This window comes from Heterodontus francisci, chromosome 17, assembly GCF_036365525.1.
Source record: "Heterodontus francisci isolate sHetFra1 chromosome 17, sHetFra1.hap1, whole genome shotgun sequence".
Classification (NCBI taxonomy): Eukaryota; Metazoa; Chordata; class Chondrichthyes; order Heterodontiformes; family Heterodontidae; genus Heterodontus; species Heterodontus francisci.
The window spans coordinates 26,373,746-26,389,481 of NC_090387.1; the positions used below are offsets into that span (position 1 = coordinate 26,373,746).

At 46.0% G+C, this 15,736-nt stretch overlaps 1 protein-coding gene across 2 annotated transcripts in view; it reads right to left on the bottom strand.

Annotated features, from left to right (window-relative positions):
• Nucleotides 1-15,736, bottom strand: part of plcg2 (phospholipase C, gamma 2) — a 224,792-nt gene that overhangs the window by 45,625 nt on the left and 163,431 nt on the right. For both annotated transcript variants that reach the window (XM_068049178.1, XM_068049179.1), the window contains one exon: nucleotides 10,140-10,205. In XM_068049178.1, coding sequence (XP_067905279.1) covers nucleotides 10,140-10,205 — 66 coding nt within the window. The remainder of the gene's footprint in view (nucleotides 1-10,139; nucleotides 10,206-15,736) is intronic.

Consider the following 15,736-nt stretch of genomic DNA (forward strand, 5'->3'; position numbering starts at 1 on the left):
AGGGATCTAGTGGCCCTTGTGTCCCTGAGAATTAATATGGGCTTGCCTGCCCCATTCGAGGGGTATGGTGTTACTTTTCCTTCCGACACGAAACCTTGATAACCTTCAGGAATCCTATTAGCTTTTCCTGCACTTGCAGCCGTAAGCTTTCTGGGTCTCACTCTTACTGCAGTTAAAGCCACAGCTTTCCATCAAGGCCCCCGTCTTCACTGAGCAGGTGTGCCCTGATTAACCCTATTGGTTTTCCCTTTAGTTTCCAGCAGTCAGCTTTTAAATGCCCTGCTTTATTACAATGGAAGAACACAGGTCTCCGGGTCTCACTCTTGCTCACAGCACCTTCCTTTTTGGCTGGAGGAGGGCCCCCTGTGTCTCCTGCTTTCCTTTCTCTCCCAGGACTGCCTGGGCGGAGATCACCTTGCCACCCTTTGTCCTTTTTGGATTTGTGGGGGTGATTAGGAAAGGTTCTCCCCTGGGAAACCAACTTATAAATTAAAGGAAACTCATCAGCCAACCACAAGAAAACCTGTATTGAAATCTTGCTCTTTTTTGATTGGGAACAATTTGACTTCCCACTTCCAATTTCTCTCGTTTGTCTGTGGGTAAAATCCAGGAGGGTAGCACTCAAATTTCTGTTACAACCAGGTGAGAAAGAGGTCTAAGGTTCCCTTTCAGCCTTCACCTGGTCTTACTGTAACAGGGTTTTATTTTAAGGTCAACATGAATCCTTGTTCACCGCTTTCCAATTATAAGGCAAAGAAACCAGCGAGGTTTTGCGAGGAGCAGCTTTGACAGAATGAGGTGCGGAGCGGACTTTCAGCTGAGCGGTTAATTTCAGTAAGTTACAAGTTAATCCCCTTTTGTTTCGGAGGACCAGGGGACTGCTGGGTAAGGGAAAAGTATTTATTTGGGCAGTTTTAAAATCTTTGTCTTTTGCGAGGAGCAGCTTTGACAGAACGAGGTGCGGAGCGGACTTTCAGCTGAGCGGTCAATTTCAGTAAGTTACAAGTTAATCCCCTTTTGTTTCTGAGGACCAGGGGACTGCTGGGTAAGGGAAAAGTATTTATTTGGGCAGTTTTAAAATCTTTGTCTTTTGCGAGGAGCAGCTTTGACAGAACGAGGTGCGGAGCGGACTTTCAGCTGAGCGGTCAATTTCAGTAAGTTACAAGTTAATCCCCTTTTGTTTCGGAGGACCAGGGGACTGCTGGGTAAGGGAAAAGTATTTATTTGGGCAGTTTTAAAATCTTTGTCTTTTGCGAGGAGCAGCTTTGACAGAACGAGGTGCGGAGCGGACTTTCAGCTGAGCGGTCAATTTCAGTAAGTTACAAGTTAATCCCCTTTTGTTTCGGAGGACCAGGGGACTGCTGGGTAAGGGAAAAGTATTTATTTGGGCAGTGGCAGTACCCGAGACACTACACGTGTAGTGTCTCCCACCCACCCTCCTCCTCTAACCAAAAAAAAAAGGACTCTGGTGTGTTGATAAGGTAAGCTTTTTATTTAAAAAGTTCAGTCCGTCGGATTGCTAAGCGAACAAGTTTTGACTTTTTTTTTTTCGTTTGGTTTTTCAGTAGATTTATTGGGAATCTAGAATAGCGGGAATGGAGGTAAAGGCAGTTGTATGTTCCTCCCGCAGAATGTGGGAGGTAGGGGTCGCCAAGAGTGTCCCTGCTGACTGCATCTGCGGGAAGTGCACCCAACTCCAGCTCCTCGCAGACCGCGTTAGGGAACTGGAGCTGGAGCTGGATGAACTTCGGATCATTCGGGAGGCGGAGGGGATTATTGACAGGAGTTATAGGGAGGCAGTCACACCTCAGGTAAAAGAAGTAGGTAGATGTGTTACCGTCAGGGGAAGGAAAGGGAACCAGCAGGCAGTGCAGGGATGCCCTGTGGCCGTTTCCCTCAACAACAGGTATACCGTTTTGGATACTGTTGGGGGGGACGACTTACCAGGGGTAAGCAATGGGGTACAGATATCTGGCACAGAGTCTGTCCCTGTTGCTCAGAAGGGAAAGGGGAAGAGGAGCAGAGCATTAGTCATTGGGGACTCCATAGTTAGGGGAACAGATAGGAGGTTCTGTGGGAACGAGAGAGACTCACGGTTGGTGTGTTGCCTCCCAGGTGCCAGGGTACGTGATGTCTCCGATCGTGTTTTTGGGATCCTTAAGGGCGAGGGGGAGCACCCCCAAGTCGTGGTCCACATAGGCACCAACGACATAGGTAGGAAGAGAGATGGGGATTTAAGGCAGAAATTCAGGGAGCTAGGGTGGAAGCTTAGAGCGAGAACAACCAGAGTTGTTATCTCTGGGTTGTTGCCTGTGCCACGTGCTAGCGAAGAGAGGAATAGGGAGAGAGAGGAGTTGAACACGTGGCTGCAGGGATGGTGTAGGAGGGAGGGTTTTGGTTTCCTGGATAATTGGGGCTCTTTCTGGGGTAGGTGGGACCTCTACAAACAGGATGGTCTTCACCTGAACCAGAGGGGTACCAATATCCTGGGGGGGAGATTTGTTAGTGCTCTTCGGGGGGGGTTTAAACTAAATCAGCAGGGGAATGGGAACCTAAATTGTAGTTCCAGTGTACAGGCTGTTGAGAGTAGTGAGGTAGGGGATAAGGTTACAGGGACGCAAGAGGGCACTGGCAAGCAAGAACTTGGTTTAAAGTGTGTCTACTTCAACGCCAGGAGCATCCGGAATAAGGTGGGTGAGCTTGCAGCATGGGTTGGTACCTGGGATCCTGATGTTGTGGCCATTTCAGAGACATGGGTAGAGCAGGGGCAGGAATGGATGTTGCAGGTTCCGGGATTTAGATGTTTCAGTAAGAACAGAGAAGAGGGTAAAAGAGGGGGGGGTGTGGCATTGTTAATCAAGGAAAGTATTACAGCGGCAGAAAGGACGTTTGAGGACTCGTCTACTGAGGTAGTATGGGCCGAGGTTAGAAACAGGAGAGGAGAGGTCACCCTGTTGGGAGTTTTCTATAGACCTCCGAATAGTTCCAGAGATGTAGAGGAAAGGATAGCGAAGATGATTCTCGACAGGAGCGAGAGTAACAGGGTACTGGTTATGGGGGACTTTAACTTTCCAAATATTGACTGGAAATACTATAGTTCGAGTACTTTAGATGGGTCTGTTTTTGTCCAGTGTGTGCAGGAGGGTTTTCTGACACAGTATGTGGACAGGCCAACCAGGGGCGATGCCACATTGGATTTGGTACTGGGTAATGAACCCGGCCAGGTGTTCGATTTAGATGTAGGTGAGCACTTTGGCGATAGTGATCACAATTCGGTTAGGTTTACCTTAGCGATGGGCAGGGACAGGTATATACCGCAGGGCAAGAATTATAGCTGGGGGAAAGGAAATTATGACGCGATTAGGCAAGATTTAGGATGTGTAGGATGGGGAAGGAAACTGCAGGGGATGGGCACAAACGAAATGTGGAGCTTATTCAAGGAGCAGCTAATGCGTGTCCTTGATAAGTATGTACCTGTCAGGCAGGGAGGAAGTTGTCGAGCGAGGGAGCCGTGGTTTACTCAAGAAGTTGAAGCGCTTGTCAAGAGGAAGAGGGCGGCTTATGTTAGGATGAGACGTGAAGGCTCAGTTAGGGCGCTTGAGAGTTACAAGCTAGCCAGGAAGGATCTAAAGGGAGGGCTAAGAAGAGCAAGGAGAGGACACGAGAAGTCATTGGCGGATAGGATCAAAGAAAACCCTAAGGCTTTCTATAGGTATATCAGGAATAAACGAATGATAAGAGTTAGAACAGGGCCAATCAAGGATAGTAGTGGGAAGTTGTGTGCGGAATCAGAGGAGATAGGGGAAGCGTTAAATGAATATTTTTCGTCAGTATTTACAGTAGAAAAAGAAAATGTTGCCGAGGAGATTACTGAGATACAGCCTACTAGGCTAGATGGGATTGAGATTCACAAGGAGGAGGTGTTAGCAATTTTGGAAAGAGTGAAAATAGATAAGTCCCCTGGGCCAGATGGGATTTATCCTAGGATTCTCTGGGAAGCCAGGGAAGAGATTGCAGAGCCGTTGTTGTTGATCTTTATGTCATCATTGTCGACAGGAGTAGTGCCGGAGGACTGGAGGATAGCAAATGTTGTCCCCTTGTTCAAGAAGGGGAGTAGAGACAGCCCTGGTAATTATAGACCTGTGAGCCTTACTTCGGTTGTGGGTAAAATGTTGGAAAAGGTTATAAGAGACAGGATTTATAATCATCTTGAAAAGAATAAGTTCATTTGCGATAGTCAGCACGGTTTTGTGAAAGGTAGGTCATGCCTCACAAACCTTATTGAGTTTTTCGAGAAGGTGACCAAACAGGTGGATGAGGGTAAAGCCGTGGATGTGGTGTATATGGATTTCAGTAAGGCGTTTGATAAGGTTCCCCACGGTAGGCTATTGCAGAAAATACGGAAGTATGGGGTTGAAGGTGATTTAGAGCTTTGGATCAGAAATTGGCTAGCTGAAAGAAGACAGAGGGTGGTGGTTGATGGCAAATGTTCATCCTGGAGTTTAGTTACTAGTGGTGTACCGCAAGGTTCTGTTTTGGGGCCACTGCTGTTTGTCATTTTTATAAACGACCTGGATGAGGGTGTAGAAGGGTGGGTTAGTAAATTTGCGGATGACACGAAGGTCGGTGGAGTTGTGGATAGTGTCGAAGGGTGTTGTAGGGTACAGAGGGACATAGATAGGCTGCAGAGCTGGGCTGAGAGATGGCAAATGGAGTTTAATGCGGAGAAGTGTGAGGTGATTCACTTTGGAAGGAGTAACAGCAATGCAGAGTACTGGGCTAATGGGAAGATTCTTGGTAGTGTAGATGAGCAGAGAGATCTTGGTATCCAGGTACATAAATCCCTGAAAGTTGCTACCCAGGTTAATAGGGCTGTTAAGAAGGCATATGGTGTGTTAGCTTTTATTAGTAGGGGGATCGAGTTTCGGAGCCACGAGGTCATGATGCAGCTGTACAAAACTCTGGTGAGGCCGCACCTTGAGTATTGCGTGCAGTTCTGGTCACCGCATTATAGGAAGGATGTGGAAGCTTTGGAAAGGGTGCAGAGGAGATTTACTAGGATGTTGCCTGGTATGGAAGGAAGGTCTTACGAGGAAAGGCTGAGGGACTTGGGGTTGTTTTCGTTAGAGAGAAGGAGGAGGAGAGGAGACTTAATAGAGACATACAAGATAATCAGAGGGTTAGATAGGGTGGATAGTGACAGTCTTTTTCCTCGGATGAGGATGGCAAACACGACGGGACATGGCTTTAAGTTGAGGGGTGAAAGATATAGGACAGATGTCAGAGGTAGTTTCTTTACGCAGAGAGTAGTAGGGGCGTGGAACGCCCTGCCTGCAACAGTAGTAGACTCGCCAACTTTAAGAGCATTTAAGTGGTCATTGGATAGACATATGGATGTAAATGGAATAGTGTAGGTCTGATGATCGGCGCAACATCGAGGGCCGAAGGGCCTGTACTGCGCTGTAATATTCTATTCTAATTCTAAACACAGGCTTTCTTAGGTTTAAAGAAGAAAAGTTGAAATGTATTAAACTTGAACTTAAACTCTAATTCGGTTAACGCCTATGGATACAGGCCGCGCCCCATGCTAGCGTGCATATGCAACACACACATGGAAATAGAGACAGAAAAGAGCAGAAGAAAAATAAAGTGGAAAGGTTTGAGGCAATATCTGAAGAGCTGTTGTTACGGTTCTTCGAGCTCGCTGTAGAGTCCTTGATTGTAGATAGATCTTGCTTTTCATTAGGGCCCAGTATTCTTTTTAAACCTTGTTTGTTGTAGGAAACTTCTCTCTCTTGGGGTTCATTTGTCTTCAGTGTATTCAGAGGCTTGTGAGAAAGAGATGGGAGCAGACAGGAGAGAGAGCTTCTCAGTCCAGGAGCAAGCAGCTTTCTGCCCAAACTGTTTGTACAAATTCAAAAATCTTAAGCTGCCCAGCAGGTTAGTCATGTGACTAGCTGGTTTGCCCATGTCCATTTGTGTATTCAGCCATCTTAGCAGTCAACCTGGAATGTGAGATCCCCCACCTTCAACATCTAATGATCAAAAGTCCATTGTGGGTTGAATGTCTGGGAATGGCTGCTTTGTCCTTCCAAACACTGTCTGTTAATATGCAAATGTCTTTTCCAGCCATGGCTGATCTGTTTAACAAGTCCTCCCCTCACTCCAGTAACAGTTTAAAATCAATGTTCATGTCAAAATTAACGTGCCTCATTCTTGGCAAGTGGGGGTTGAGCATGATACCACTGAAGTACCTCCCAAGATCTTGGGCTGAATTTTATTTCCCCGCCGCCACTCCCGGCGGTGGACAACAAAAATGGTGGCCCACAAGCAAGGGCCGTGCGCTGTAATGCCTCCGCGATCTAGCATGCGGCAGCTCATTTAAATACACAGGGCAGTCCACACTCCCTCCTCCCAATCAAATTGTAGGTGGCGGGCTCTGCAACACCCTGACTGGTGTCAGCTGCCTCTGTGCAGGTGCTTGCATCATTTTTAAGGGGCTGCCAGATCTGCACAGTTGAACCCCATACCCACACCCCCCTCACTACACTGTAAATAAATTTCTGACCCATAACCGCCCCCCCAATACCATGAAAATAAATAGCCGCCCCGTTCCCCAGCCCTCCAAATCACTTACATTGAAGATTTGACCTCTTCCCCCGACCAACTGCACAAAGTGCAAAGGTCAGCCCTTCCCCCCAAACTAGAAATGCAGATTTGATCCTGTCACCTCCCCCCCTCCCCCCCCCCCACTCACTTCATTAAAAACCTAAGGTCCCCCTTCCCCATCTCGGTGGCAGCAACTTTCATTGGACAGGGAGTGAAGGTGTGTGAGTACTGGCAGTCACATGGATAATCCCGGACAGCCAGTAAGATCACAGTGAATTGTATTTAAATTTATTCATTTCCTTTATTTAAATATTTAAAGTTGGGTCCCGTTGCCGAGCCATGTGGGGGCCACGACGGAGCCTCGCCACCACCGGGAAGATCGAGTCCGGCAATCCCGACGTCAGGCTCCATGGTGGGTCGCTGCCGCTGCAATCTTCTGGCCTTCCCCCACCTCAACAAAAATCCCGGCCCCTATTTGTACATCTGGGGTAGGGTAGGAGCAGTAATAGCATTCCTCATTGGGTAACTTCCACTGGGAGGAAAGGCTACAGCTAGTTAAAGGGGGAAACATCACTTTTTGACCAGTAGCAGCACAAGTATAAGATGTATGATGCAGCAACAGCCTGGGTGGTGGGGTGAGGGATCAGCAGCTAGATGGAATCTCAGACAAATCTGCGTGGGCTTTGATGAATGATGTATAAGAGATTGATTTTTAGTAACACAGGGTATATGGAGGGAGGCTATGAAAGCAGTTACAGCAACATCCACCACCCCAAATGACTTCACCAAAGTAAGTCAAGACCTTTTCCCATTCGGTAGCATTGATAGAGGCTACACACACCTCCTGAGTTTTTATGCTCTTTTTATGTTGTCACCTGGGTGTCAGGGAAATTCATTTATGCAAAAGGGAACCTCTGCAAACACTCAAGCAACAACACGAATACTCTGTAAACTTACAAAGGTTACAACAAGAGTTTCTACTAGGGTTGAAGCACATTTCATTTAAAGGGACAATGTATCTGCAGCTCTCATCAGATGGAGTGCATGTATTTACACAGAGGAATACAGTCTCCATGCCACTCAACATTTTATTGCTGCTGTGTTCTGTCCCCGCAGAGATAAAACTGGCACAGAGTCCATGAAAGAAGTAACACCTGAAATTGGGCAGGGGCCTCATTTATATCAGACCAAGAGCCTGTGGATGCCTGCTGGGGGAGTTGGTGGAGCAACCGGGTTGGGGGGGGGGGGTGATTGGGACAGGGGGTGATTATGAGAGAGGGGTGCCTGAGAGAGCAGCGCGATCAGAAAGGGGTCAAGGTAACAATCAGGAGGGAGTTAAGGTGATGATCGGGAGATTGGGGTTTGGGGGGGGGGGGGGGGGGGGGGTGGAATTAAGGTGGCAATCAAGACCTGGGGGTCACACAGTGGCTAGCAGCAACCCATGGTTTTAACATGGAGCTGGGAGCAGTACTACTGCTCTTCATGTCTCTACATTCAGGGATTTTTTAAAGATAAAGCCTTTCTGGTGGCGATGAACAGCAGTGCCTTTAAAGAGCATTGGTTCGGCCACATGTCGACCTCGTTTTCCTGAACCCAGCCTGCCCAGTACCCAGCATTTCAGTGTTCTGTTGTGGAATTTACTCTCATAAAATGACTGTGGTCTTGCGACAGAAGTTAATTTCTAGGAATTTTACCATGATACCACCTCACTTTTTTTTTATTTGTGAGAGTCACTGGCTAGGCCAGCATTTATTGCCCTTGAACTGTGTTTCTGAGGGCATTTTAAGAGTCAACCACATTGCTCTGGGTCTGGAGTCAAATGTAGGCCGGAACAAGTAAGGACAGCAGATTTCCTTCCCTAAAGGACATTAGTGAACGAGATGGGTTTTTACAACAATTGACAATGGTTTCATGGCCACCGTTAGCTTTTTTTGTTAAAACCAGATTTTTTTAATTAACTGAATTCAAATTTTACCATCTGCTGTGGTGGGATTCAAACCCATGTCCCCAGAACATTAGCCTGGGCTCTAGATTTTTACCATTACACCACCGCTTCCCTTCCTCATGTTGATTATTTAAATACTAACAGCTTATAACTGCTTCAAATCAAAGTGTATTTTCTTCACTGTTCAAAATTAATCTGCCATTTACAAGTAGATTAGTGTCAAAAGAACACTATCACAGCCCATAAATCAAGAGTAATTACTTCCCTGATTCTTAATTCTCAAAATCATGTAACATGGTTCACACTTTCAGTCAATACTGTGCAAATATTCTACATTCACACTCTAAATACAGTGCAAATCTATTAAAACAATTAAAATACAGATTAAATCTGAAAAACTGGACAGCTGGGAGATGTGATGGATGACTTGCAGTTCAGCACATTTTTGATGGACGGCCATATCAGTCTTTCTGTCTAAATGGCTCCTTGCAAAGGGCCAGGGAATGGGAACCATTGTTTCAATGTAATACTACTTTCTGACACATGCTGATTGACCTCAGAAATAATTACTGGCTTTAATAAAGACTTTCACTGTGTGGTTACATTCTTTTAAAAAAAAAATCCTTCTGACTGGCAATTAAACCAATTCTGAAAAGGAATCTGCGCTGGAGACTGGTTTTAGTTGAAACAAAAACAGAAAATGCTGCCAACACTCAGCAGGTCAGGCAGCAACTGTGCAGAGAACAGATGAGTTGGACTGTCAGCAGAACGGGTTTTAGTTGATGTGTCAAGGATCAGCTCTTTTTTCCAATGGAGGTGCCGCTAGCTTGATCAATGAAAAAAGCAACATATATCTTCATTTTATTTTCAATGTTTTCTCTTGGAGTTTGGAACACAGGACTTCTTCGAGAAAAATGTGTCATTCCTGTTTGGCACGCAATTAATCTTCCAGGAGTTGGCAACCGCAGAGGGTAGAATCATAGGGTTTCGCACCATGGACTGGAATTTCCCTGGATTCACTCCAGTTACTGGAGGAAATCCTTCAATAAAAAGTTCTGCGGAGGGTTCTGAAGCCAGATTCTGAGGATTCACTGTATGTGGAGATGCAGCATTTGAGCAGAATCATGACAATAGCAACTTAGTAAAGGAGTTCTCCCTTGAGAAGTTTACATAATACATCAACCTCGTGATGACGTATTTTAGGGTTCTAGCAGCCGTGGCACAGTTTATGTTGACTGGAACTAATTGGTTGCGATGTATGCAGATGGCAGTGTACTATCATCAGTTATGAAATCTGAGAACTAGAGAACTATCATCAGTTATGAAATATGTTTTGAATCTAATGTTTTATTCATAAAGGAATTTTCACAACCTCCTCAATGTTCGACTAAAATTTATTAGCGCTAAAGGAGATAACAACAAACGAAGGATTCTGGGCCGTGAGATCACTCATTTCAGGTTCTGGCCAGAGGTGTGAAACCCCAGAACTAGGTTTGTACTTTGAATCTCCTATTCCAGCCTGCTAAAAATGGAGATTCCTTTAATACTATATTAAGAACAAGAAAGATCTATGTCAGAATCCTACCTGAACAGGTGCTAATTCATTCGGATCCACATAATTTATACCATAGAGGCTGCCGTAGTCTTTATCCTGAAAGCCAAACCAAAAGTTTCATTACACAGAATATAGCAGATTGTTGAATGGACAGTTTCAGGGGAATTCTGGTGAGACCTTCCTTTTACATTACCTTGGTACTCTTTCAAACCCCACTGAACGCTAATCATTTGGCTTTAGTCCAAAATCGTGCAGTGATTTCCCCTTTTGGAATAACTGAGGAAAACACAGTGTGGATCTACATCAGGAAGTTAGGCTAACCTAGACCTGCCAGTGGAAATCCCATTGACTATTAGTGGCTGGGCAGAGCCATACAAGCTTGTGAAAAGTTCACTGTTGCACCTTGCTATGATGTACAATGGAATTAAGCAGCAAAGGTGCAAGTCTCATTTTTACAAGTGACTGCTTGGGTACAGATAATTCAACAGCAATATTGAGATAATCTAAAATGGTTTACCAGCCAAAGTCTCAATTACAAAGAATAAATAAAATGAAGTCATCCAGTTACTCCATGTTTGAAATTGGACTCTCGTCCAGAATAAAGTATAGGCACTGACATGTTACACCTTAACAAAATTATCAACTCAGCCACAGACATGGGATGATTAATCTGTATATTAAGTATATAGCCAATCTAATGCCATCAAAACAAAGTCCAATTCAAAACACATTTCTCCCTATAAAATAGCTAAGCATACAAACATCAATGGAGAGCATCACAACTGCATTAGCCAGTTAGCAAGCAAAATAGTATGCAATGCCAATGCAAATAACTTTTGTAATTACTTTTGCTGCTAGGTTATTTTAAAACACAAGATTAAAGGTTTGGAGCAGGGGTGTCCAACATTTTTGCGTGAGGGGCCACATTACAATTATTGTCATAACATAGAGGGCAGCTGAGACAATTTCTGAAAGATAAAGGCATTAGAAATTTACCTTACTATTAATCAAAACAACAAACAACAAAGGTGCATTTTTGTGAAGAAGCTTTAAATGAGAAGACTAATTTATTGACTTACTTTCTGGTCACCATGTTGGACACTGATTTAGTGAGATACCTGGCATTTTTTGCTTGGACAAGTCATCAGTGTTTGCCCGCGTACTTGTTGTAGCGATGCGGAGAATTACGGATGGATGTCCATCTGACAGGAATGATCTTGATCACACTCTCTCCAACTTCTCTCTCTGTCTGACTGTCTGTCTGTCTCTCCCCTCCCTCTCCGTGTTCTCCTTCTCTGTGTTGTTCCCCCTTTTCTGTCTCTGTCCCCTCTCTGTCCTTCTCTCCCCCCTCCCCTCATCTCTCTTGCTGTCCCTCTCTCTTGCACTCACTGTTCCTTTCTGTCTGTCCTCTCTCTCTCTCACTGTCCCTTTCTGTCTGTCCCCCTCTCTCTCTCACTGTCCCTACTGTCTGTTCCCTTCTCTCTCTATGTCCCTTTATCTGTCCCTCTCTCTCTCTCCCTCTCTCTCCCAGTCCACTCTCTCTCTCACTCTCTTCCTCTCTCTCACCTCTCCTCTCTTCCTCCTCCCCTCTCTCTCCCCCACTCTCTCTCTCTCTCCTCCCCACTCTCCCTCTCTATCCCCTACTCTCTCTCTCTCCCCCCACTCTCTCTCTCTCCCATCTCCCTCTCTCTCTCTCTCCTCCCCTCTCTCTCCTTCCCTCTGCCTGTCCCTCTCTCTCCCCCTCTGGCTGTCTGTCTTTCTCTCCCTGTCTCTCTCTCTCTCCCTCTCCTTCTCCCTCCCTCTCTCTGTCCCCACCATCTCTCTTTCTCCCTGTTCCCCTCATCTCTCTCTCTGTCCCCCTCCCTCTTTCTCTCCCTGCCCCCTCTTTCTCTCCCTGCCCCCTCTCTCTCCCTGACCCCTTCTCTCCCTGTCCCCCTCTCTCCCTACCCCCTCTCTCTCTGTCCCTCCCTCTCTCCCCCGTCACCCCCGGCCCCTTCTTTCTCTTTGCCCCTTCTCTCTCTCTCTTTCTCTGCCCTCACTCTCTCTCTGTTTCCTCAATCGCCTTGTCCCCCACCTCGCCCTCCCTGTCCCCCCCTCTCTTTCTCTCTCCCCACCCACTCCCCTTTCACTCTCTCCCTGTCACCCCTCTCTCTTCCCCTTCTCTCTCTCTCTCCACCCTTTCCCATCTCTCTCTCCACCCTTTTCCCCCTTCTCTCTCTCCACCCTCCCCCCTCCTCTTTCTCTCTCTCCCGCTCTCTCTGCTCTTCCCCCTTCCCTCCCCCTCCCCCCTCCCCTTCCCCCCCCCCTTCTCTCTTTCTCCCCCTCTCACTCCTCTCATATGAACTTACGAACATACAAATTAGGAGCAGGTGTAGGCCACTCGGCCCCTTGAGCCTGTTCCGCCATTCAATAAGTTCATGGTGAACCGATTACTCCACATTCCCATCTACCCCCAATAACCTTTCACCCCCTTGCTTATCAAGAATCTGTCTACCTCTGCCTTAAAAATATTCAAAGATCCTGCTTCCACCACCTTTTGAGGAAGAGAATTCCAAAGACGCACGACCCTCGAGAGAAAAAATTTCTCCTCATCTGTGTCTTAAATGGGTGACCCCTTATTTTTAAACAGTGACCCCTAGTTCTAGATTCTCCCACAAGAGGAAACATCCTTTCCACATCCACCCTGTCAAGACCCCTCAGGATCTTATATGTTTCAATCAAGTCACCTCATACTCTTCTAAACTCCAGTGGATACAAGCCTAGCCTGTCCAACCTTTCCTCATAAGACAACCCACCCATTCCAGGTATTAGTCCAGTAAACCTTCTCTGAACTGCTTCTAACCCCTTTTCCTTCTATAAGGCGATCAATACTGTACACAGTACTCCAGTGTGATCTCACCAATGCCCTGTATAACTGAAGCATAACTTCCCTACTTTTGTATTAATTCCCCTCGCAATAAACAATAACATTCTACTCGCTTTCCTAATTACGTGCTGTACCTGCATACTAGCCTTATGTGATTCATACACTAGAACACCCAGATCCCTCTGCATCTCAGAACTCTGCAATCTCTCACCATTTAGAGAATATGTTTCTTTCTAATTCTTCCTGCCAAAATGGACAATTTCACATTTTCCCACATTATACTCCATTTGCCAGATCTTTGCTCACTCATTTAATCTTTCTATATCCGTTTGTAGCCTCCTTATGTCCTCTTCACAACCTACTTTCCTACCTATCTTTGTGCTATCAGCAAATTTAGCAACCATACCTTTGGTCCTTTCATTCAAATCATTTATATAAAATGTAAAAGGTTGAGGTCCCAGCATTGATCCCTGTGGCACACCACTCGTTACATCTTACCAACCAGAAAAATGGCCCATTTATGCCTACTCTCTGTTTCCTATTAGCCAGCCAATCTTCTATTCATGCCAATATGTTACCCCCTACACCATGAGCTTTTATTTTCCACAATAACCTTTGATGTGGCACCTTATCAAATGCCTTCTGGAAATCTAGAGCTGGATTTTAAGAGCCCGCCGCCGATCTCGGCAGTGAGCTCAAAAAATGGGGGCCGCCCGCGTGGGCTGTACGCCAAAGGGCCACTGCGATCTTAAGCACGGCGACTCATTTAAATAGCCGGGGTGGCCCGCCCCCCACCCCAGCCCCAATCAGGTGGAGGGGACGGACTGTCCTTCCTCGGCAATGGTGTTAGCTGCCTGTGCGCAGGCGGTGGTGCCATTTTTAAAGGGCAGCCAGCACTGCTGGCATATTTAAATTTTTAAAGAAAAATCCCCCAAAATTAAATAAATAAATTTCTTATGCCCCTTTCCCACTCCCCCCAAAAAATTACTATAACTATTTGCCCTTTCCCCCCTGAAAACACTAAGCTTTTACATCTAACCTTTCCCCCGACCAAACTGCACAAAGTTTAAGGTTCAACCTTTCCCATGATCCCCTACACCCATTACGTGTATTTGACCCCATTCAAATACACTGGCGAATAGAAAATGGTTTCCAGTGGCATTCCACAGGGCTCAATGTTGGGTCCCTTGTTGTTTGTGGTATATATTAATGATTTGAACTTAAATGTGAGAGGTATGATTGGGAAATTTGCAGATGACACAAAAATTGGCCATGTAGTTGATAGTGAAGAGGATAGCTGTAGACTCCAGAATGATATCAATGGTTTGGTTGAGTGGGCGGAAAAGTGGCAAATGGAATTCAATCCAGAGAAGTGTGAGGTAATGCATTTGGGGAGGGCAAACAAAGCAAGGGAATACACAATAAACGGGAGGACATTGAGAGGGGTAGAAGAAGTGAGAGACCTAGGAGTGCATGTCTACAAGTCCCTGAAGGTGGCAGGACAGGCAGATAGAGTGGTGAAGAAGGCATACGGAATGCTTTCCTTCATTGGCCAAGGTATAGAATTCAAAAACAGGGATGTAATGCTGGCTCTGTATAAAACGCTGGTTAGGCCACCAGCTGGAGTACTGCGTACAGTTCTGATCACCACATTACAGGAAGGACATAATTGCTTTAGAGATAGTACAGAGAAGATTCACAAGAATGTTGCCAGGGTTTGAAAGTTGCAGCACTGAGGGAAGATTGGATAGGCTAGGGTTGTTTCCTTAGAACAGAGAAGGCTGAGGGGTGACTTAATTGAGGTGTACAAAATTATGAGGGACCTACAGTAGACAGAAAGGATCTGTTTCCTGTAGCAGAGAGGTCAATTGTCAGGGGGCACAGGTTTAAGGTGATTAGTAGAAGGATTAGAGGGACAGGACATGCACCTGAAGTGATGTAACCTGCAAGGCTATGGACCAGGTGCTGGAAAGTGGGATTAGATTGGGCGGCTAGATTTTTTAGCCAGTGCAGACATGATAGGCTGAATGGCCTCTTTCTGTGCCGTAACTTTTCTATGGTTGTATGGTTCTAACTTACCTCCTGCCCCCTCCCCACCAGTGTGGCTCCGGGTTTCCCCAGACGGGGATCTGAAGGTGCGGGACTGCCGGCCGCCGCACTGAAGATCGTGGCGGGCTTTCAAGATTGAAGGTAAGTGTATTTAAATATATTAATTTCATTGATTTGCATATTTAAATTGTGGTCCTGTCACCCAGCGGTGGGGGGCCTGCCATGGAGCCTCACCGGTGCCAGGAGGATCAGGCCAAGCCCTGCTGGCATCGAGGCCCATGGCGGGCCTCATCCAGCGCCATCTTCAGGCCGCCCCAGCCACAGATCATGACGTCGAGGGCTTGTTAAAATCCAGCCCCTAAGTACAGTACATCCACCAGTTCCCCTTTATCCACAGCACATGTTCCTTCCTCAAAGAACTCCAATAAATTGGCTAAACATGATTTCCCTTTCAAAAAACCATGTGCAACTCTGCCTAATTACCTTAAACTTTTCTAAGTGCCCTGCTACAACATTTTTAATAAAAGCTTCTAGCATCTTCCCTATGGCAGATGATAAGCTAACTGGCCTGTCGTTTCCTGCTTTCTGTCTCCCTCCCTTTTTGAATAAGGGAGTTACATTTGCTACTTTCCAATCTAATGGAACCTTCCCCGAATATAGGGATATTTGGAAAATTAAAACCAGCATATCAACTATCTCGCTAGCCACTTCT